This window comes from Melozone crissalis, unplaced genomic scaffold (assembly GCF_028551555.1).
Source record: "Melozone crissalis strain CALT ecotype California unplaced genomic scaffold, PUWL_Pcris_2 ptg000042l_1, whole genome shotgun sequence".
Classification (NCBI taxonomy): domain Eukaryota; kingdom Metazoa; phylum Chordata; class Aves; order Passeriformes; family Passerellidae; genus Melozone; species Melozone crissalis.
Window position 1 is genome coordinate 42,644,137 of NW_026535820.1, and position 22,399 is coordinate 42,666,535.

Below are 22,399 nucleotides of genomic sequence, written 5' to 3' on the forward strand. Positions count from 1 at the left end.
TAGAACTATATGAATTCTAGTAGGCACAGTCATGATTTTTTCTGGAATTCCTTTTCCTATGGAATAGTACCCAATCTTGAAAACTTGCATTGCAAAACTATGTATGTAGTAAAAATTGTTTCTAGGGGTGTATATGTGTGAAATAGGGGTCTGTGTAGTTTTGGGGTTTATTTACCAGGGCTGTGTGTTTATGTTCTAATTACATTTTTTAATTTTAACTAAGAATCCTCTGGTAAATACATTAATTAAATGTCTTGGGTTTTTTAGATAATGAAGACATTGATAGTGGCTATACTGCTCGCTGGTGTGGTTCCGCTTTTGCTTGGTCTTTTGTTTGAACTGGTCATCGTCGCACCTTTGAGAGTTCCTTTGGATCAAACACCTCTCTTCTATCCCTGGCAGGTCAGTTGCTCCCACTCTTTTGCTGCTGTTGATGTAAGGAGTATGGCCTGCCTTGCTTCATGTGGCTTCAGTGCTTCAGAGCATTTTCCACAAATGTGTTTGTATGTGGCAGAGAAAAGGCAGCTAGTCTGGATGTGAGAATTATTTGAACCAAAAGGGTATGCTGAGGAATTTAAACTATGAAAAGCTGAACTGTTGTGAGATGACATCAGAGGTTGCATTTCAGTGATCAGCTATTTTTCCAGTAGCATAAGTGTAAAGTTATGTAAGAAGTTAGTGTATCTATATGTATGTGTGCACAGATGCACATACTCTAATCCTGCTGGAAAGCTTTCTGCATACAGTTATGCAGCAAGAGGTTCTGGTATTTTTTTTCCTTGTAAGACTTTAATTCAGTGATGAGGCACATTGTGAATGTAATTTTTAAATTATTTAGGATCGTGCTGATTTTGGCCTGAGTTGTCAAATCATTAATACAAAATTTTGAGGTAGTTATGTGTTATTACTCTTCAGTCACGTCTCACAGACCGAATGCAAATTTCTGTCCTCCAAGTTGGGAGATGAAATGAAGATGCAGGATTGAATGACAAATGCTTCCATCACCTAAGAAGTCATAACTCAAAGAAACCCATCTGAGGGAACCATAACTCAGGCATCTAGAATGCCATTACTAAATAAGAACAGAGTGTTCAGGGACAGTGACTTTCTAAGCTGCCCTAAGCTTTCATTTACTTTCAATGTCCAAATGTTTGAAAGCCCTAATGCAAAGGAGAATTTGGCTATAAATTTAATTATTCCATTATTTTAAAATCCAAGTATATTTTTGAGCCGAGCAGATGACCAGAAAATCAGGACATCATATAATTACAGTGGTAGATGATCATGATTTCCAAACAATTTTGGAAAGAATTTGTAATGCTAGAAATTATAAAAATTCTTTACTATTGCATAATAGTTCCTTAAAAGTTTTAAAAGAAGTATACTGATAAGCTTTATTTTCATGTAGCAGAACTTCTTCAAAATATAGGATAAGTGGGATTTGAGACTTGTTCTAAATGAACAAGGAACTATCAAAATTGAGACAAATTTCCATTTTTCCCAAAAGAGTTATGCAGAGGTTGCATTCTTAAATAAACATGAATCAACTTTAACACTGGTGCTTTTTTTATAACAATTTTTAAAATCCTTTAGAATTGACATTAACAAAAGTTGTCTTTTTAAATAACCAGTTCAAGAAAATGTATTTCCCCACCAGGTTAAGAAAGTTAATTTAGTCTGTGATGTCCCAAGCCTTACTAGTTCTTAGCTGGTTATTCCACTTTATCAGCCTATGTTTTGCATTCTATTTTTGGCAGGTTTTATTGAAAATCTCTTACAAATATCTGTAATCCAGAAAGGATGGACTTACAATGTGAAGTGTTTACTAGAAGCCAGTAGTTACAGTGTCCTAATTCCATACCATAATAAGTGCAGTTTATGTCAAAACAAAAATTTTCCACCAAAGAGTATGACTTTTTTTGTTAAGACCATTGTTTTGCTTTAAGCTTTCTTACATCAGGTAGGGTTTTGGGAATAATTAAACTTCAGAAGAACTTGTTTCCTAATGCATGTTATCATCTTTGTATCTTTTTTTATTTTTCTATAGAGAAAGGAAATTAATTTCCTTTTATGTAAGTTAGTTTTTAACCAGAATGTTAGTCAATTGCTTTAAGTCTAATGCTTTTATTTTGTATTTGCCTTTGGTTTAATAGAAGTAGTGATTTTCCTGGTCCCAGGGAGCTAAATTTACAGATGTCAGTTAATCTTGAGAGCATTCTCTTTTTCATAGGAATTTGCAGATGATGTCATCTCTTTGGATCAATGTCCCATGTAAATGGAAAAGTAATTATATTTTCACTTATAAGTAATATTAACACATTGCTCTTAAAGCTTTTGGTTGTCAGACTTTTTAAAGATATGTTGTTGCTAACACTATACATTTTTACAAAATTAGGACTGGGCTCTTGGAGTTCTGCATGCCAAAATAATTGCTGCCATAACACTGATGGGTCCCCAGTGGTGGCTGAAAACTGTTATTGAACAGGTAGGAAAAATTCTTCATGTGAATTATCTGCATAATACATTTTTTATGTTTCTAACTGTGTGTCAAAAAACAGTGTTACTCTTGCAGTAATGGGTAATTGAGTAGAATTCAACTAGTCTTGTAAAAACCTTTTAAATTGTATAGCCTAATCCATTAAGGTACACTTAACAGTGAAACAAAAAATCAGAAATCTGAATTCAAGAAAATGCTTTGTATACATATATGCGTTTTTCTCAGGTTTGTAATAAAATGAGAAAGAAACATGATTACTTCTTCAGATGAAGTGTATGTGTCCAAATACTTGTCCAAATATTGGGCAGTATTTACATCCACAAGTCAAGAACACAGAATGTTGCTTTCTCTGTAGCTGTAGGGATTACCCCATTCATAGATCACTAGAGATGAAAGAGACAATTTCTGTTCCCCTTTGATTATTAAGCAACACAGAACAGTTTCTCTGAGCAGTTTAGAGGCACATGGCCTGTAGCTTTGTTAGAAGTATTCTTTTTCTTGATTATAACTGTTAAATTCCATAGTTGTGATCTCAATGAAGTATCTCAGTTGTTTGTCAGAAGGTAATTTTTCAGCCCTGCATTGTATGTGGTGCCTGTGGTGCATGTCCCAACCTCTGTACACAAGGTGCCCCTCATGAGTAAGTCTAGCACATACTCCATTATTAAATCATTTCAGCTGCCACACTGCAGAAATACAGTCTTAGTCTGGGAGTATGTTTGATGCATACCACGGCTCCCTGTTCCATTCTGAATGCTCTCCATGGGCTGTTTACCCACCCTCCTGAGCCTTCCAGGCTGTGGCACAGAGGCCATTGTTTAGCTGTAGCTGCTAGCCATTCAAAACTGGTTTTTCCCCGTGCTTAATCTGGTTGTGTTTTGACCTTAGCTTCTGGTAGTAACTGGAGAAGCTTAAGAATTGTGGAGGCCTTTTTTTCAGGCACAGACACTATGTACAGAGGCTCTAGTCTGCCCCACCAAATAAAATAGGATCCTATTTTCTGCCCATTACAAAATGTAATAATTTATTCTATTAGCCTATACAGGCTCCTGTTCTAGTAAGTTAACAGCGCCAAGTGATCCCAGGTCACCCACAGAACCATTGTCCACGGCTCTATGAAATGATCTTTCAGAAGGTCTCTTGCATTTCTGCAACTGAATCTCAACTCTGTTCCAGTTTAAGTTGGTCTCTTAGGCATTGTTTAAATGATTTCCTGGAACCTTCATGATGTAAATTGGCAGAGTTTTTTCTTCTTCAGCTGTGGCCATGGAAACACTCATTTCCTTTCATAAGGAGAAAGCAAGGCTTTCTTAATTGATCTGTTCTAACTTGTTCCGTTTTAGGTATATGCAAATGGGATTCGTAACATTGACTTACACTTCATCATCCGTAAACTGGCAGCGCCCGTAATCTCTGTCCTCTTGCTTTCCCTGTGTGTGCCCTACATCATAGCTTCTGGTGTTGTACCTTTACTGGGTATGTATGCATTCAGAACACCTATTTGTCATCATCTCATGGTTTACAGCAGGGTAAATATGGTTGTGGAAATAAAACTTCAAGCTTTAGTTTATTAAAAAAACAAAAATAAAAAAAACCCACCACAAAAACGCAAACAAAAAGCTCCTGCTGACAAGTGTAAATGTTTAAAGACTTCCAAGAATCACACCATGTTCCAGGAATATTGTCCAAATGCTTCTTGAACTCTGTCAAGCTTGGTGCTGTGACCACTTCCCTGAGGAGCCTGTGCCAGTGCCCAACCACTCTCTGGGGGAAGAACCTTTTTCTAATACCCAGCCCAAGCCCTTCCCTAACACAGTTGAGGCTGCTCCATGGGTCCTGTCACTGGTCACCGCAGTGAAGAAATCAGTGTCTGCCCCTCCTCTTACTCAAGAAGAGGGGCAGACACTGATTTCTTCTCTATGCATTTTAGGTATCTAGCTAGTTTGGGAAAGGAATGATTAAATAATTTATTCTTTGGACTATTAGCCTTTGATTTTAGTCCCTCTAGGAGCTATACTGAGTTGAGGCCATCTTTTTCTGACTTGTCAGATTCTAAATAAAGCTTAGAACAGGTGAAAATCCTGGGTTTGTTTTGAGGTTTTAATAGTATTAAAATGTAAATTTTAAATATATAGGGTTTTTTCAGACTTTCCTATCTCCTAATAATTGAGGTAAATAATTTGATTAGAGCCAGGGTATATAAGCTTTTTCATCATGACTTGTCTTGTACTAGTTAGTTTTGATGTTAACACGTTCAAGAAGTCCCGTTTTATTCTTCAGTCTCACTTGAATGCTGACTTTTATTGCGTTGACTTTTCTGACCCAAGGAGAAGTCAGTAAGCAGATAAGCAGAAGTTAATAGGCAAAAAGAACTGATAAGCTCTTTTCTTTTTCTACTCTGGATTTTCACCCTGTTAATGGAAGACTTTCCACTTGTAGTGCTTTAGATTAAAAAGAACAGCAGCTGTCACATTGGATCTTTGAAGTAAATGGATGTGTCATTTATTTCACAGCCCTTCTACTGAAGTTACAGTATAACAAAAAGTATGGAAGCAAGAAGAGAAGCAGAAATATGTTAGTTCAGCAGTATTACAATGTCTAAGGATTGTGTCTTGTTTTGTAGGAGTTACAGCTGAAATGCAGAACCTCGTTCAGCGACGCATTTATCCTTTTCTGCTTATGGTGGTGGTTTTGATGGGAATTCTGTCCTTCCAAGTCCGCCAGTTCAAGCGCCTTTATGAACATATTAAAAATGACAAGTGAGTATATAGTAGTTTTTTTTTTTAATTTTTCACCTTTATATGTATCTATATATGTGAATACTTCAGGTCAAATTCAGGTGTTGTAAATATGTAGGACTAAAAGGGTTTTTAAGAAGTTTTATAGACATATGACGCCCTAAAACAGACAAAGTGTTCTTGGCAGATGTTTTATCTGTGGTTCAGGTAGATAAACACAGGAATAGACTGTCTTTATAAAGGGAAGACACTCCCCCATGTCCAACATGAGTGTGTTTTCCCACAAATGAAGCTGACTGTTGGTCTCACCTGTAGTCTTGAATAACAAGTGACTGTAATGAATTACAACATATGTGGAAGTTAAAATAATGTCTCAAGCTGCTGCTTATAAAACCATTTCTTCAACCTTTTCTGTATAACTGTTTTTCTTACTCTTTCTACTTATTAGTCCAGCTAACCTGTTAAAGAATGTTCAGTTGTTTTGATAGTTTGTCCTTACCAAATTTTGAGTGATTTTCTGATGATTTCAGTAATTATTACTCTGTATTACTCAGAAGCCTGATAAAAATAATAATTTTCCTATTATTTTCTGGTTATCTTGCTTAGTTGAACCTTTGATTTGTGTTATTAAATTATTTTTTGTGTTACCCTTATTTCCTTTTTTATGGATTAAGAAAATTAGCAATTCATCTAGCAACTACTTCATAGGTGTGTAGGGCCCTTGTACACACAGAACTAGCGTGCAAATAGGAAGCATGAAAAGGAATTTAGGTGGCAAAAAGCGTGGAATAGTGATATAGAGGAAGAAAGGAATAATGTGAAAGGTATGAAAACTGTTAAGCTGCTGTGATAGTTAATTTTCTTTCAATATCACACTAAAGGAATCCTGCAGCCCTTAAGCTTTCCATGGAGTAGCATCAGGATATTTTCTTTCCCTTTAAGAAAGCTTAAGGACCAGCTAAAGTTGTTCCTTTACAATTTATAGAATAACTTTTTATTGAAATGAAAACATTACTTTGGCAGCAAAGGAGATAGAGTGGATTTGTGTTACAAAATAGTATTCCCTTGTGTTAAATTCTGTTTTTACTGTGATCCCAGGTACCTTGTTGGACAACGACTTGTGAATTATGAACGGAAGTCTGGTAAACCAGGCACATCAACAACTCCACCTCAGTCTTCACAAGAATAGATGGTCATATTAAACATGTTGACCTTCCCTTTGCCTTTACATGTCCTTTTTTCATAGACTCTTCTCGTCTTTGGATATCTCTCCCAATAATACTCTCAGCAGTGTTTTGGCTTCTGTTGGTAGCATCAAGATAGCAGTTAAGGCTCTGTTTCTTATCTGCATTTTCTGATGTTGTAAATGCTGTCTGAGATCTGTATATGTGTATATAGAAGTGTCCTGACACCCTAAAACCTTGGATTAAAAAGAATGTGCATTGTACATCTTTAAAAAGTATATTAATTTATTAAATCTAGTTGTCACTTTATTTTGGACTGCTGTTCTGTTGACAATGTGCCACAAAGCAATAGTGCGAAGAGGCAAGATGTTTTTATAAAATTTGGAGCTTACTTTATGGTGTTCATAACAGTTCTTATTGTAGTAATACAGTATGATTTTTTCATGAGTGGAAAGGCCACGTAGAGAATATCAAAAGTAAATAACTGTCTTACAGTCAGCAATGAAGTTGCTGTGTTGAGAACATAATGAACTATGTATCTTGCTGTCCAGTCTTTTTTATTATTTTGTATAACACCAAAGCTGTTGTACATTTTTCTATTGCCTGATTGTTTTTCATGTGTCAGAGTTTGTAATATTGTACAGTTGCTGTTAAATCAAGAAAATATTTCCTCTTCTGAGAATTCAGATGTACTTGTTGAGGCTCAGCTGGATTTTTCTGTTTGGTTGAAGGGGGTAGGTGGGTGTTTGCTTTGGGATCAGGAATCCATTAACTGAAGCAGAAGGTAAAAATTTACTAAGGCTAGGTGATGGAAGTATTTAAAGGTACCGAGAAAAATTAAATAGGTTCACAACTTAAATTGTAGCCAATTTCTTATCAATATTAGAATTTTTCAGGATCTCAAGAAAAGGGATGAGCATTAACTGATGTGCTTGCACAGCACGAAGAGCATAGTGTGAGCAACATCCTGACCTGATCCTTAGTTAAACGGCCTGAAATCTTTTTTCTCTAAGTTACCAAAGTTGAAAATTGTAGTATGAATTTTATATTGCACAATTACTTTTAAAAAAACCAAACCCAACCAAAAAAAATTCTCTCAGAATTGGTCACTGTGAATTTTTACAGGAATAATGCTGAGGAAGTGATTTATCATGTACCATTTATGGCCTGAGGGGCAGGGAAATACATATGCTATTAAACAGGCAAGGAAAAGTTAGCAGATTTCTTTGCAAGAACACAGTCAAACAAGAGCCAACAAATCAAGTCTGTGTTATTTCTATATGTAGATAGTTCTTTTGCAGTAATATTTGGGGGTGGGGATTATGTAGATAAAGAAAACACATAACTGTATCTCAAAGCTTTAAGTAGCATCAAATCACATGCTTAGATTGCAGTATCTTTCCTGGACCAATGTGGAAAATGTGAATATCCATTGCTGTAATGAGAAAGTGAATAGAACATTTAACTTGCTATTCAGTACACTCTCCTTCAGTATTCTGTACTTTACCATGTGTGTATATAATTAATACTTGAGAATCTGGCAGGTGCTTTTAAAGTATCATCTCCTTTTATTGGTGTTGCATCTCTGATCTGACATGGTATGAGCTAATGTGGTCCAGGCTGTGATGGTGGTAGTTCATTCTTTGGTGTCTGGACTCATTTTCTAAGGCAGTGAGCACAAGCCAAATGCATCTGAATCTAGTGGCAGGAGGATTGGGCTGTCACTCTGAGATCCATACTATTTTACAGAATTACTGTTGTCCTGATGGTTTTGAACCATAAATATTACCCTTTGGAGTGATTTATTAGAAAATTTCCAGTGAAATGAAATCATAGAAAAATAGCCAAAATATTTTTTTCATTTACTGTTGCTGATTTAATGCTGAACTGAGTATATATTCGCCCCATATATTTTTGATGTGCATAAATATTGCATTTGATTATTTACAGTGGTGTACATTGTGGGACAGATATATTTTCACAATAATAAATTCACTGGTAACATACATTATTACTTATGCCAAGATTCTGTTTTTGACATACCTTTCACAAACTGTTCCAAAATGGTCTTGCCACTCAAATGTTGCGAGCACTACTGTGCATCATGCAGAATTTGCAGTAGTGTGGTACTTGTAACTGTGTTTTTATCCAGAAAAACTGGTCTTAATATTAAAATTTATTAAGGAAAAGCCTTTGTGCTGTTTCTGCTGGTATTTTACAAGTCATGAAAGAAAACAGCAAATCAGGTCAGTCATGCAATGCGAACTGCAGCTATTTTGAGGTAGCTTACAGTATCTGTAATTGCTTTTTTTTAAATGGAAAACTGGTTTCAAATCCAACTGTTGTGCCGGCATTTGCACTGCTTTACAGATCCCAGGTAAAGTTTGTTTCCAGAACTGTCCATTGTGAACTTCTCGGAAATCTCATCTCCTCATCTTATTTTTACACATTTTTGAAAGAATATGGAGGTTGTAGAGAACAGGAATTAAATAACAGTACTTTATAAATTGTTTTAAATTTCAGTGGTTTGCCTTATTGTGTGCTATGTACTCCCCTGGTATAGAAACTTGATAAGTAAGCTTGTAAGTGGCTGTTTCTGACACAGCTGATGAGCCCTGTACCAGTGGCTTCATCTGTGCTGGAGTGATGCAGAGTGGTGTGTGCTCCTGTTACTTTTCAAGTGGGAAAGTGAAAGTATGTGTGTATGTGTGTGAGTGTGTGTGTGCGCACTCTTCCACCACAATTTCTGTTGACCTTGGTCTTGACTGGGGGGGTTGGAGGTGTGTACTGGCTCAATTGTATCCCCTTCGTGTGTTGAGAATGTGATGCTGTTGTTAGTTCCACAAGCCTTCATCCAAGAACTGTCAGATGGCTCTGTAGCTATCTTGTGCATATTGAAAAAAGTTAATTGCAGAATAGCTTTGACTGTTTTTACACAGGTTATTTTATATTGATTAAAAATAGTTAAAACTCTGCATCTTTTCTGTCTGCCCCTTCTCTATTGAGTGAAGCCGAAGTTACTTGATTTTGTTTCTGAGGGCACTTCAGTGCCTGTAACTGCTTTGTCAGTGACTTCCTCAGTAAGATGCCAACTCCAGCCTATTACAGTACTCACATCACTTTTCTGCTGAGTGCATTAATTCTTTGCTTGCCTTCCCCTATGCTTGCGTAAAGGTCCTCATAAAAATCTTCACAGCAGCCACGCTGTTCTTCAGAGAGCTCTGTAAAAAGCTTCACAAAGGCCTGTACCTCACAAAGCACAAATGGCTGGGGTTTGATTGCCTGGCATGCTGATCAGCATCATTGTGTTTCCTTGGACGTCACTGTCTTTTTCTACATCCACATTGGAAAGGTTTTGTGGTGGGATCAGTGTTCTTGTTCTGTTTGCCTTGGGAATAATGGCCATGGTACAGCCTGGGCAATGAGTGAGGTTCTTGGCAGAAATGATGATACAAATAGTAAAAACATTAAACAAGGAATTGAATCTTGGTAGTGTTATGAAGTTCTGGGTGCAAAAGAAAAGAAGCCGTTTTCTGAAAAGAGATGAGGAAACAACTTTTATGAAGCATAATGGTAAGTTAGAGCTGTCTTTACTGTGGCATTTCAGTTCTTAATTAGTAGCTGTAACTAAAGAATTGCATAGTTAACAGCAATTTTTTAAAACTGTGCATCTGGTTTTAATTTCTTCATTAAGAAGTAACCATAAATTGAGAAATCATATGCAGAAATCAAAGTTACTCAATAATGGAAAATTTTTAAAGATTGTATTTCTAGAGGTCAAATACCATTTCAAAATAAACTGAATGTTTTGAGTTCAGTATAATACTGAGAGATGCAGCAATGGCAAAATTATTTCACAGCTCCGCATATCAGTTTTTCTGCTTATCTGCATACCTGCTATTATCTCTTACCTGTTGAGTACTGGCCAACACCAAAGCTGCAGAGGCATTTTCCCCTATATAAGGTGAAGTCAAACATCTGCAGGTGTCTACATCAGGCATGGGAAGAGTGGGTGGTATTTAACATTACTTGCCTTTCAAGGGCTGTTTGTGTTCCTGGAAAAAGACACTAGTTTTACTTAGAATTCCTTGTTGCGTACAAAACCAGAGAACAGTGCAAAGCTCTTTTATTTATATTGGATAGAGTTTCTGTATTAAACCCTAAATAGTGCAGAGCTGCACTGGTGTGCCACATTCAGCAGATACAAATTGCCTAAGTGGCTTGCTAGAGTTAGGTAAGGAATGTGATGCATCTAAAAAATACTGCTGGATTAGAATGGAGAGTCCATGGGATATTTTGACTAGTTGTTAGCAGGAGTCATGGAAGTAGGAAGCAGCAGAAATTCTAAGGTATGCTGCTTTATAGCAGCATTTCTGGCAGTGCTGCTACAAAGCAACAATTACATCCATGGATATACTTCTAAATGTTCTTTATATACAAGACTCTGTATTACACAGTGGGAGGAAATACTTCTAGGAAGCAGAATAGATTCATAGAAAGAGTATTTACAAGAGCATGTAGTGACAGGACAAGGGGGGAGTGGCTTCAAACTGAGAGAGAGTAGGTTTAATTAGATGTTAGGAAGACATTCTCTACTGTGAAGGGTGATGGGACACTGGAACAGATTGCCCAGAAAATATGTGGATGCGCCACCACTGGAAATGTGAAAGGCCAGGTTGGATGGAGCTCTGAGTAGTTTGGTGTAGTGTAAGTGCTTGTGCCTGTGGCAGGAGGGTTGGAACTAGGTGATTTCTGAGGTCCAAGCCAGGCCAGTCTATGATTCTATGAAAATACATTTAATTAAGTGCAGAAAAAAATTTCCACCTACATGCTGCTGTTTCCCATAATACAGTGTGGCAGCTTTATGCATGATTTCACTGCACTGGACCAAATTGCTGGAAGAATTCAGAGTATGACATCTACTTTTGGAGCATTTTAGGGATAGTTTTGAGTGTGTGCAAGGACCACAGATGAGAGATAATATGCATCTTGTTGTTAATCTGTTATCACTAGGCACCTTTGAGAAACTGCACTGTGAGATTGGTTTAATTGAATTCTATTCTCTGAGTTCCTGAAGGATAATGTTTCCTTCATGTTTTTCTTGCTATCGCATTCTTAAATGAGTAGATGCTTTAAAACAACTAAAGGATAGAAATGTATGTCATTATATGTCAGAAGTTACTGTTTTCTTTAGTTACAGGAATCTGCAAAGTATTTTGAGGTCAAATAATTAGCCTGTAGCTTATGCTAAGTGTTGCTGTTTTATGAAAGATTAAACAGTTAAAATGTGTGCTTATTGCTTTCCACAACCCACAATTTTATCTTTGTCCTGCATCGCCTTGCATGTTCATCAGCAGAGACATAATGTGGATTAAAAAGGCCTGGCTTCAAATAGGATTGTGTGCTTCTGCTTGGCCTGTTTTGAGCATGCAGCACCCAAGTTTCTTTGGAGCAATGGCTTGAGAAGGCTTTCTGAAGTGAGTAATCCTATTACCAAGTTGATTTGAGTGCTCAGGCTGTGTACAGTCCATTTTAGAAGGTACAGGAGGGGTATTGCTTTGACACCAAGAGATGTGCTGGCATCTTTACAGAGGATGCAAGTCAGGTTACCTCTGGTGCTGTTTTTATCTGCAGTGGAAAGAAGACTGTGGCAGAGAGGGCACTTTGGTTCCTCACATTCTGGAGCAGTGGGAGAGCCCACGCTGCCTCATGGTGTCAATTCGGACCAGCAGGTGCTGAGAAGCTGCTGCCACTGGCTGTGCTCTCTCCATGGTGCCAGATTCTCAGTGGTGCTGCTATCCTGAATGTCCAGCACTGTGGAGCCTGACCAGCAGAGGTTGATTGTGGCTAAGCTGTCCTTGGAAGCAGCAGCTTCCAAGGGAATTTTTGGGGATACATTGTCCTGTCTCTTTTTCAGCTCACTCAACATTTCTTCACATTTCATCCAAGCCAGGAAAGGAGGTGCAAGAATGCCAAAGACAAGATGAACATGCCACCCTAACACTGCTCACCCAGTAGAGCATCCTTGTGGCCAGGGGACATGAAGGGGCCAGCAGACTACAGGGAACCCAGGCACCTGCAGGAACCAGCTTTCCCAGCTATGGCTCTGCCAATTACATGGGGCTAAGATGTTCACAGAATCGATCAAGTTGGAAAAGATGTCTGAGATAAAGACCAGCCTATGACTGAACACCACCCTAGCACCTAGACCATGGCACAAAGTGCTACATGCAGTCTTTTCTTAAACACCACCTGGGATGGTAATTCTACCACCTCCCTGGATCAACCCTTCCACTGTCTAATCACCCCTTCTGTGAAGAAATTCTTCTTAATGTCCAGCCTAAATGTCTTAATGTCCCCTGCCACAGCTTAAAGATTGTGCCCTCTTACTTTGTCACTGGTTGCTTGGGAGAAGATGCCGACCCTCACTTGCCTACAGCCTCCTTTCAGGCAGCTGTAGAGAGCAATAAGGTTACCCCTGAGACTCTTCTTCTCCAGGCTAAACAACCCTACCTCCCCCAGCTGTTCCTCGTAGGACTTGTGCTCCAGGCTCTTGTCCAGCTTTGTCACCCTTCCCTGCAGCATGCTCCAGCACCCTCCAGTTCCTCCCTGAACTGAGAGGACACAGGATTCGAGCTGTAGCCTCAGCAGGGCCGTGTACAGGGGAAGAATCACTTCCCCCATCCTGCTGGCAACACTACTGCTGTTACATGCAGGATGCCGCGGGCCTTTTTGGCCACCTGGGCCCACTGCTGGCTCCTGTCCCGCCGCTGTGCCCTCCAGCCTACTGCGACCCACCCTGCAGGCTGCGTCTGTGACTGTACGAAAGTAAAGTTCGTAACTTTACATTCAGTCTCCTCATCCATGGTTTGGGCCTTTTCGAAAGTTTCTACAAAGAGCAGGTGCTGCTGTTGCCCTTTAAAGCTCGCCGCCATTAAGTTTTGCCCCGCCCCGGCCGGTCCCAGCGCGTTGCCGGGGCAGCGGGGCCGCGGAGCGGGGCAGGTGAGGGGCTGTATCCGGGCCTTCCCCGAGCCCCGGGGCGGCCTCCGCGGGGCGGGCCGGGGCTCTGGGGCCGTGGGCGGCTCTGGGGCTCCCTCCGGCCTGCGAGGGGCCGCGCTGGGGCCGTGGGCAGCCCTGGGGCTCCCTCCGGCCTGCGAGGGGCCGCGCTGGGGCCGTGGGCAGCCCTGGGGCTCCCTCCGGCCTGCGAGGGGCCGCTGCCCGCCGGCGGTGCCTCCCCGCAGCTCGGGGTGGACGGGCCGCGGGCACCCGGGGCTGGGCCGGTCCCATCTGTGTGCGGACACGCCTTGGCCTTGTTTCCTGAACACCTGGGGCTGGCTTGGGTTCGCGGAAGGAAAAAAGTAGAAAATTAGAGCTAACTAGAGGGAAGTGAAAGTGGTGAGCTCATCTTTGTCTCTAGCGAGAGTAACCCGTGGTGAAGGGGTGCAGAGCTGCCTGACCTAGCTGTGCTTTTCTTTGACCATTAGGTGTGTACATATGTGCAGGAGGTTCCCTCTGGACATCAACAAACCTTTTTTCCCTGTGAGGGTGACCGAGCACTGGCACAGGTTGCCCAGGGGAGTGTGGAGTCTCCATCCTTGGAGATTCTCGGAACACACCTGGACATGGATCTTTGGCACCCTGCTCAGAGATTGTGGAGCAGTTCAGACCAGCTGACCTCCAAGAAGTCTCTGGCCACCTCTGCCCTTCTGTGATTAATGGCTTACTGTAGAAAAGCAGCTCTTGCAATGCATTTTTTTTCTGATTTTATTTTTATTCTTTTATTTAACTACTTCGCAAGGGTACATGCACACACAGCTGTATTCCTTCCTCAGAGTTTTTCTGTTGTCCTGAAATCCTCAGCTTTTTTGCCTTCAGCTTCTGTTCCTTGGCTAGAGCTGCGTTTTTGAATCATTACTGAAAGTGTGTGACCAATGTGGTAATTAAATGTGCACTTTGAAGTCTGTTCCTGATGCAAATTGCCTGCATTGGAGTGATGAAGATGCTGTACCCTGCCTGCATTTCTCCATAAACAAAGCTCTAAGTATGGCTTGATCTTCAAAGGAGCCTTGAGCCACAGCAGTTCCATTGCTCTATCTCTGACTTTTAATTTTTTTCTTTTCCGCTGCAGGAAAATTAATGCGAGAAAGCCACCTGCCAGGTACTCTTATCTTTAAAAGGTCCAAAGGGATAGAGGATTCTCTTACATGACTCCTGATTACTTTCTTAATGCTGTTGCTTTTACTGCTCCTCCTTTCTGCAAACAACTAACCATCTTAGGCTCTTGTTGCTAAATCAACTTAAGCATGCCATAGTTTGTCCTGGAAATTATGAGAAGAGTTTCCACCAAATGTGCTCCATTGCTATGAGAGAAGACCCATACAATGGCCTATCTCTGTCCCTTCTTTTGGACCCTGGGGAACAGGATTCCTTGCAACAAATGAGTTAAATCCTGAATGAGACAGACACACCTGTAGAGCTGTATGAGCAAAGTGGGATATGTGCTTGCAGCACACATCAATGTTTTGTTTGTCACTGTAATTGTTTGAAGTAAAGTCTGTCATGAGCACAAATTAGTAACTTTTTGCTACAGCATTTTTGAATACATAAACACAGTACAGACTTGCTCATCTGCGTATTCTGGTATCTGTACAAAAATATCAAGATTTTCCTTGGCATGCAGTGGCAAGTTGTCAATGTAGATACCTTTCATGTTGGCATGTGTGGTGTGCCTTGTCTGGACTGCCCATTTTACAAATTTTCTTTGTGGTAGGTTTGAGGAGAAAAATCAGTTTAAAACTATCTGAAGTCACCTGTTAAAGCAGTAGTTGTCACCCATCTGTGATTGGTGCCCAAGCTGATGCGCTTTACTTGGTGTATCCATAAAGTTTTTTAGAGCCTAGAGCCACACAGGGCTTTGTCTGTTTACCCTTTGAAGTCTGTCAGCACCCCAGAAGCCCTGGCTGTCAAGTAGGACAGGAGAAAATCTGGGGACAGGCACTATTTACTCCCATGTGCACGCACAGCTTTTCATTCACTTTCTACATCTGTTTTATTTCTTTCAGGTCCTTGTGACTGGACACCATGCCTCTTCCAGAAACCATGTTCTGTGCTCAGCAGATCAAAATCCCCCCGGAGCTACCCGATATTCTGAAGCAATTTACTAAAGCTGCTATCAGGACTCAGCCTTTTGATGTTTTGCAGTGGGCAGCTGCGTAAGTATGGTGTTCACCTAACAACAGAGAGCTCTACATATGGACCCTCAAAACATCACTCTCCTCTTTATTGTATAGTGGACACAGCTTTGAATATTGCATCAGCATATACATTGCATATACACTTCTGTGTACTAATGCAGCATGTAAGCCTTTAAAAAATTTTATTTATTGTGTTTATTTTCTGTTTCCTTGAGGTTTAGGGCTGGCTTACTTCTGAAATAGCTGGATTTCCTTACAGAAAAATGCATCTTAATTTGATTTTTTTTATTAGTTTTTCTATCTGAAAGACCAACTCTTTTTCCTTTTGGTTTGTTTTGGTTTGGTTTTTCTTCTCTCATCTGAGATTCAGTTCTTGGAATTTAAAGGAAAGAATAGACATTAGCTTTCTAATTCTTAAGCCTGGTTAGGTTTCTCTTCTTTCTTCTTTCTGGGAAAAGTGCCTGAAAAATTGCACCTTTAAAGTGATAATCGGCATAATAAATCTCTTGCCATAAAGTTGATTTAGATGTTTAAATGTTTCTCCTTTAACAGTTTGTTTCTTGTACCTCAACTGCTCACTATAATTTTTTCCTGCCCTGTGGTTTGTGTGGGCAAGCTCTTGAAAGGTATCTGTGAGATGTTCTCAGCTGGGGGGATTGGAAAACGTCTGTACCGTGTGAGGGAAGGGAGGTTGTTAACACAGCCAGGCTGGAGTCCGGTTTGTCTGTTAGAAAGAAAATAATCTGAAGCTGAATTGTTACCACTGCAGTGTTGGAGAAAGCCAGCAGGACCACCTTGAAATGGTGTGGCGTTTCTTAGGAATGTGATGGAGGTGAGGTGCGGCTGCCTGTGTAACTGGAGCCTGCTGGGACTGGGGCTGCGGGAGCAGGGGCAGCCCCGAGCTCTGCTTGAGCTCTGCTGCAGCGCGGCTGCTGCGATCCGCCTGCTGCTGCCCATCGCAGCCCCTCTCTCTGGAGCATGCTCCCGACCAGGCAGAGCAAGGTCTGTCCCTGGGAGCCACGCAACGCAGAGCAAAGCTGTGGCTTCACACGTGCTGCTGCTGCTGCAGTGCTGGTGCCTGGGAATCATCAGATGAGGAACTGGATCTGGCTGAAAAATAGCCCGGGTGTTACCTGTGCATGCATACTGTGCATCTCTTTCTGTAGTCACACTAATTCAGTTCTGGAGTGCTGCCTGCTGTATTTTAGCAGGTATTTGCACAGCAGGGGATAGCCTGCACATGGACAGGGATGACCAGGGCAGATGAGGCAGGACAGGTGGAGAAACTTGTAAATTAGATGCACCTGAATAAAAACCGAGTTTTCCTTGCACAATTCAGTTTGTTGGCCAATTAAGGCAGAGGCAGTTCTTAAGGTTGACAGCCTTATAATTAAAAGGACGTGCATCCAATGCCCTTTGTGCTCTGCTCTTAAATTTTATTTTGTAGTGGACAGAAATAGCAGAAATACTGAGAAGAGAATTGCAGTGTGAATAGGAAGGTGTACATTTTGGGTAGTCCACAAGAGGAATGTTAAACAGATAAGTCCTCAGGTTCATCAACCAAAAGAACTGAATATAGCATGCACAAAATAAGTTAAATGCCTCAAGAATTATTAGAGTGTCATGAAAAGGGGCAAGTAAAGTCTAAAGATTGTGGGTTTTGGGCACAGGAATATGGGAGTTGTGCATGTAGGCAACTTACCCAATGCTGCTGCTCCTGTGGGGGAGCCTGCAGACTCTTACACTGAACTGTAAGAGAATTTACTTCTTTGCTGTTTGTAATGGCCATGGGCATTGAGGTGTGTTGCTCTTTCCATTCACTTAGGTATTTTTCAGCCTTATCTAAAGGTGAACCCCTTCCTGTGAAGGAGAGGCTTGAAATGCCATTAGCAACAGAGAAAAAAGATGCTGGTTTGACCCCAGGACTCCTTAAGGTCTTGCACAAACAGGTACAAGCCGTTCTTTATCAAATGCACAATGCTATTGAGGAATGCTGATGTGTTGGGGATGGCTGGGGAGAGAGACTGTCAAGTATTTGAAGTATTTTGGGGAGACACTGTGTTCTTAAATTTGTTCTGGTGTTTGGAGTTCTTATTGTGGTACCATGATTTTGTTCAAAGCTTTCTTCCAAAGGCATGGTGGCCATTGCAGAACTGAGGGAAAAATGGAAGCATTTGGGCTTGCCAGAGGAGCAGCTGGAAGCTATCCTGCAGTTGGACAGTTTTGGCGAGGAGGTGGAATGGATGAAGTTTCTGGCACTTGGGTGCAGCGTGCTTGGTGGGGTACGTTCACAGCAGCAGCCCTCATATCCAAACACAAGGGGTTGCCTAGGAGCCATATGCAAGATAGACCATAGAACACTTAATGCAGATGGATTTGGGGAATGGTGTTTGCTTTTGCATTTTACCATTTTGCTGGTAAAGTGGCTTGAGTGTTTACTTCCCTTGTGAATCACATTTTGGTCTGGGGAACTTAACCAGAAGGATGGCTAAGTCCTCAGTGGAAGAGCAAGTGTGTCTGCAGGGTGCTTGTCCTGTGTGAGAGAGGATGATGGAGGAATGATGCTGAATGGCATCAGTGTAAATGTCCATGAAGGAGAACTGAAGGGAGAAATTAAAGAAACAATTTTTAATTGATTGTGTAACCAATTAAATTTTCTCAGCAGCACCTAATATTACTACAGCTGCACTTAGTTCTTTTAATGTCAGTAATAAAATCTCAGCAGAGCATTTCAACAGAATGAAAGATTATAAAATGCATTAAGCTGATGTTCTTATAAAGTATAATACTTCTAATGATTTCTACAGTAGGGAAGAAGAGGTACTAAAAAGAAAATATATGTGAAATAATTTTTTGTGAATGTTGCAATATCTGGAAGGCCTGAATGTTAGCCTGGCCTGGCAATGCAACTGTGCAATTGTCTGTCTGTCTATCTATCCATCTGTCTTTCCATCTGTCTGTCTTTATTTCAAATTTGTATTTCTTGATTCCAGTCTTCCTCCCAAAATGATCTTGTCATTCGGGCTCTTTTCTTCATTTAAAAATAGTAACAGCAACATTACTTATCTAAAAGACTACAACCCCTCTCTCCTGCAAAAAAACCCCAAATAAAGCAAAACTAAAAATGGAGTCACAGGAACATCATTCTGATGGAGCTAGACAGACTAAATTTCACCATCTCACCATCCTTTTGGATAGTAAGTGAACGATTTGATTTCAGTACTACATAATGAAACCTAGATCCCAGTTTCCTGAACCAGAGAGAAAGACATACATGAGAAATGTACATTCATTTCCTGGAGCTGTAAATTGTGTTCACAGTCAGACAGGGTCATGGTTGAGATACAAGAGTAGATAAATACAAACTTCTTAAGAACACCAGTCTGAAGTATCCTTTTTGTAAAGCATCAATACATTTTTACAAAAGCCTTTACAAAAGGAGAAATGACCACACAGGTAGCCTGTTAAATTGTCTTTCAAATTTGGCAAAATGGATATGAATAACTTTGCTGTGTTGTGAGAGAGACTGTGGCAGTTTGGGGTGGCAGGACCAGAAAAGGCAGTAGAGGGGCAGCCAAATGCAAAATGTAGAGTTGGCCATCACAGCTGCTTCTCTTTTCCCTGAAAAGTCTTCCAGGGGAGAAGATACATTAAGTAAAACTGGTAAAGGATTGTAAGATGACACTTCTCTGGCCTGTGTTCTAGATCTTTAACAGATAATTTATTTATTTTAAGTATTGCTATTCTACTGTTAGGAAATACTTTCTTTTTACATAGACGTTGCTTGCTTGTTAATGAAAATGTATGAGTAAATTTTGAAAAAGTTGCAGTGAAAAATATTAAGACTTAGGTGGAAGAAAGCCTGTGTGGGTTTGGTTTTGTGCTTTTATATTTTGAATATATATGTTGCATGTGATTTTAGTTGTTTGTTTCTTTAATGGCATCCAATCAGTCTTTGAATGAAACTCAATGCTGAAATTTTCAACACTTTTCCCAATATAGCTCAGCATGCATAGGGCACTGGATTGTCAACACCATATTAAAGGAAGTATTTTTTCAAAGTATATTTGGAACTAATGATTTGAGGCATGTTTTTTAAAGGTAACTTGGATGTCATTGACCTTTGACTAAACTGAAATATTCTTTAAATGCCTTTGCCTCAGTGCTTTTTCTACTATCGATTAAAACGGAACTTGCATAGAGATGGGGGAAACAGTAAATATCAGCCAAAATATTATGTAATATAATATCATAATAAAATTACCAAACCTGTATTTATTTTCTGGGGGTTGTAAACTTATCTGTCGTAACTGCTGCTGAGAATTCATTTAGAGCCATTGAGGTAATATACACACACAAAAAGATCTTTTACAAAAAGATACAGTGATGTTGGAGCTTTTACAGTAGCAGAACAGAGCAATTTGGCCCTAATGGAGAGAGAGCTCAGATTACCCTATGCAATCTTTAACCATCACAAGATTCTGGTATTTCTTACTCCTGCCTCTACTAGAAATACATTATTGTTTCCATCCTTGGGCCTGCACTAGAGAGTAAATTTGGGGTTCAAAGCTAGGCAACGATGATAATGCCTTTACCCTCCCTTTTAATGGCTTACAGTGTGGATTTTGCCATGATATGCAAGGATGTTCATGGCTCTGATACTTTTCCTTTCGTTTCTTGCTGGAACCCTGCAGTCCTTACTGAGTTCAATGAAGCAGGCCTGTGAGATCCTAACAAGAGACCCAGAAGGTGGAGCAGCTCGAATTCCCTTCGAAACATTCTCGTTCCTTTATTTGTATTTGGCCAGTATTGATGGAGAGATATCAGAGACAGAAACTAATGCATTCCTCGAGGAAATTAAAGAAAAAGCGTAAGTAAAAATCTGTGCAAGGAATTTTAATGTATCAATTGCCTCTGGGTTCTCCAAAAGCCTTTTATTTCAGGTGAATAGTCCATTTTCTTTTGGGCATAGCCATGATGACAGGAGTAAGGATTGACTAAGATTGTATCAAAAATATACAGTTATTTTTTGTCAACTTCAGCGTTTACACTCTTAAAAGATAAATTGTTATTTATCCATCTTTCTCTGAAATACTGAAGTCTCTGCAGGGTGGTATAATTTTCCCTGTAGGAAGCTATTATATACAGGCTTGTAACATCTGCATAGTCCCGCTTCTGGAACCAGCAGCATTTTCTGGGCTGTTTCTTTGATTTAACAGATCATAAATCCCCTTTTTATTGCATTTCATATAGCCCTAAATTGTATCTTTACCAACACACTAGATTTACCATGTGAAAGTGCCATTTAAAATTTTTGGTTTATTCCTTTTCAGGGAAAAACACTCTGGCATGGTGCTGATCAGACACTTCCTGCCATACTCCTTCATATTTTATTGATCAACCTTACCAACCCTACTCTTCAGCATGAGGTGAGAAGAAAAATAAAAGAAGGAATAAATAAGTTCAAGAAAGTAATTTGTGTTCGAAGCACCATAATTTGCACATTTCAGAACAACATGATCCTCTTCTCTGGCGTTTCCTTTTCTTTGTCCTGCTTTTGAGATGGCCCTTCAGGGGATGTTCATTGAATAATACATGGTTATATTGTTTTCCAGCCTCTCAGATACTGATGGCCACCCCTAGGGAGCAACCCCTTCACTCATCTGCTGATATTGAGCAAAAGTTGTTTTGTTACCGAGCTTCCTACCTACATTTGATAACCGATTAAGTAAAACATGGAATTGAGTTAAGCCAGGGCAGATGTAACTGGAGCACTTCTCATTATGCTTCTGGTAGCTCTCACTTCATTTTGACTCTGGCACAAATACAGCTGGTCCTCAGACTACCTTGTCTGCCAGGACATGCTCTATTTAAACTGTTTTACCAGGCCCTACTGAAAGAACTTAATGAGAACCCTGTGGCTGAGCTGGTAGACAAAACCAATGCAAGGACTGCAGTGGTTCCATATTGTTTTCCCTCTAATTAGAAGCCTTTTAGAACTTAAATACCTTTTTTCATTTTTGGATAAACTTGTCTAAATAAAGATGTTTTAAAATATATTTTGTTTTCTGACAGGTAAAGCTACTGCATTTATCACACAGGTGAGGAATACCTTACACAGAGTTGTTTGGTTAAACTGCTGTAGTAGGTATAGAAGTCTAAATCCATCAAAACTAGACCAAATATTTACTGACAGATAGTCACACGTCATTGCAGAAACAACTGAGATATGAAAGAGGATACTAGAGGCTACAGTAAAACTGGAAAGATTCCCTTTGACTGAGAAGGCCACAACCAGGAGCAACATGAAGTGCCCTTTCTTGGCACATTGAACAAACAGAAGTATTTTAGGAAAGATGGATCTTGTTCTCTTATAGTTGTTTACTTTGTTGAGGCAAGAAGCTTGGCTGATGGTGACTGACCTTGCTGAAGTAACTGTGTGAGGAATTAACAGAACAGTACATCCTTAATATCTACCTGCATGTTTTAAGTCTGCTTTAGCAACCTCTATCACAAACACATGTATGTTAGTCAACAGGATGGGAAGTCTTCCTAGTTATTGCTAAAAGGAAATGTACCTGCTGTTTGAATATGGTAGTCAGCAATACTCCAAGTGTCCTTGGTGCCTCCCCCAAGCTTCTGTGGAGAGCTACATTCTCATCACCTTTGCCAGATTATATTGTTCTGAATTTTCTTTGCGCATGAGCTTGGGAACACTAACTTTTGTGTTATTGTCCATTTAACACCAGCTGCAGTTGAAGATGTTTTATCTTGGGGAACTCTGAA

The 22,399-nt window shown here is 40.0% G+C and overlaps 2 protein-coding genes across 4 annotated transcripts in view; both read left to right on the plus strand.

Moving 5' to 3' along the window:
• The window catches only part of MARCHF6 (membrane associated ring-CH-type finger 6), a 44,266-nt gene extending 35,330 nt beyond the window's left edge, over positions 1 to 8,936 (plus strand). For both annotated transcript variants that reach the window (XM_054285017.1, XM_054285016.1), the window contains exons 22-26: positions 268 to 402; positions 2,396 to 2,485; positions 3,841 to 3,973; positions 5,121 to 5,256; positions 6,334 to 8,936. In XM_054285017.1, coding sequence (XP_054140992.1) covers positions 268 to 402; positions 2,396 to 2,485; positions 3,841 to 3,973; positions 5,121 to 5,256; positions 6,334 to 6,424 — 585 coding nt within the window. In that variant the 3' untranslated portion in view covers positions 6,425 to 8,936. The remainder of the gene's footprint in view (positions 1 to 267; positions 403 to 2,395; positions 2,486 to 3,840; positions 3,974 to 5,120; positions 5,257 to 6,333) is intronic.
• Positions 8,937 to 15,484: 6,548 nt separating this feature from the next.
• Positions 15,485 to 22,378, plus strand: ROPN1L (rhophilin associated tail protein 1 like). 2 transcript variants are annotated; one of them, XR_008483630.1, is made up of 7 exons: positions 15,485 to 15,631; positions 17,439 to 17,562; positions 17,734 to 17,895; positions 20,308 to 20,483; positions 20,947 to 21,042; positions 21,689 to 21,714; positions 21,830 to 22,378. XR_008483630.1 is itself a non-coding variant. In XM_054285196.1 (5 exons), exons 1-5 carry the CDS (start codon positions 15,501 to 15,503, stop codon positions 21,008 to 21,010), a joined length of 657 nt encoding a protein of 218 aa, XP_054141171.1. In that variant the 5' UTR covers positions 15,485 to 15,500; the 3' UTR covers positions 21,011 to 21,117. The 2 variants fall into 2 exon arrangements, 1 of the variants encoding a protein (XP_054141171.1); XM_054285196.1 differs by lacking the exons at positions 21,689 to 21,714; positions 21,830 to 22,378 and having other exon boundaries at positions 20,947 to 21,117.
• Positions 22,379 to 22,399: the final 21 nt, after the last annotated feature.

Bases quoted from the DNA above. Each gene is read 5' to 3' on its own strand.
- ROPN1L (XM_054285196.1), top strand. From the start codon at position 15,501: ATGCCTCTTCCAGAAACCATGTTCTGTGCTCAGCAGATCAAAATCCCC. The intron at 15,632-17,438 runs GTAAGTATGGTG...CCATTCACTTAG, and splicing joins GTTTTGCAGTGGGCAGCTGC to GTATTTTTCAGCCTTATCTA. The intron at 17,563-17,733 runs GTACAAGCCGTT...TTTTGTTCAAAG, and splicing joins TTAAGGTCTTGCACAAACAG to CTTTCTTCCAAAGGCATGGT.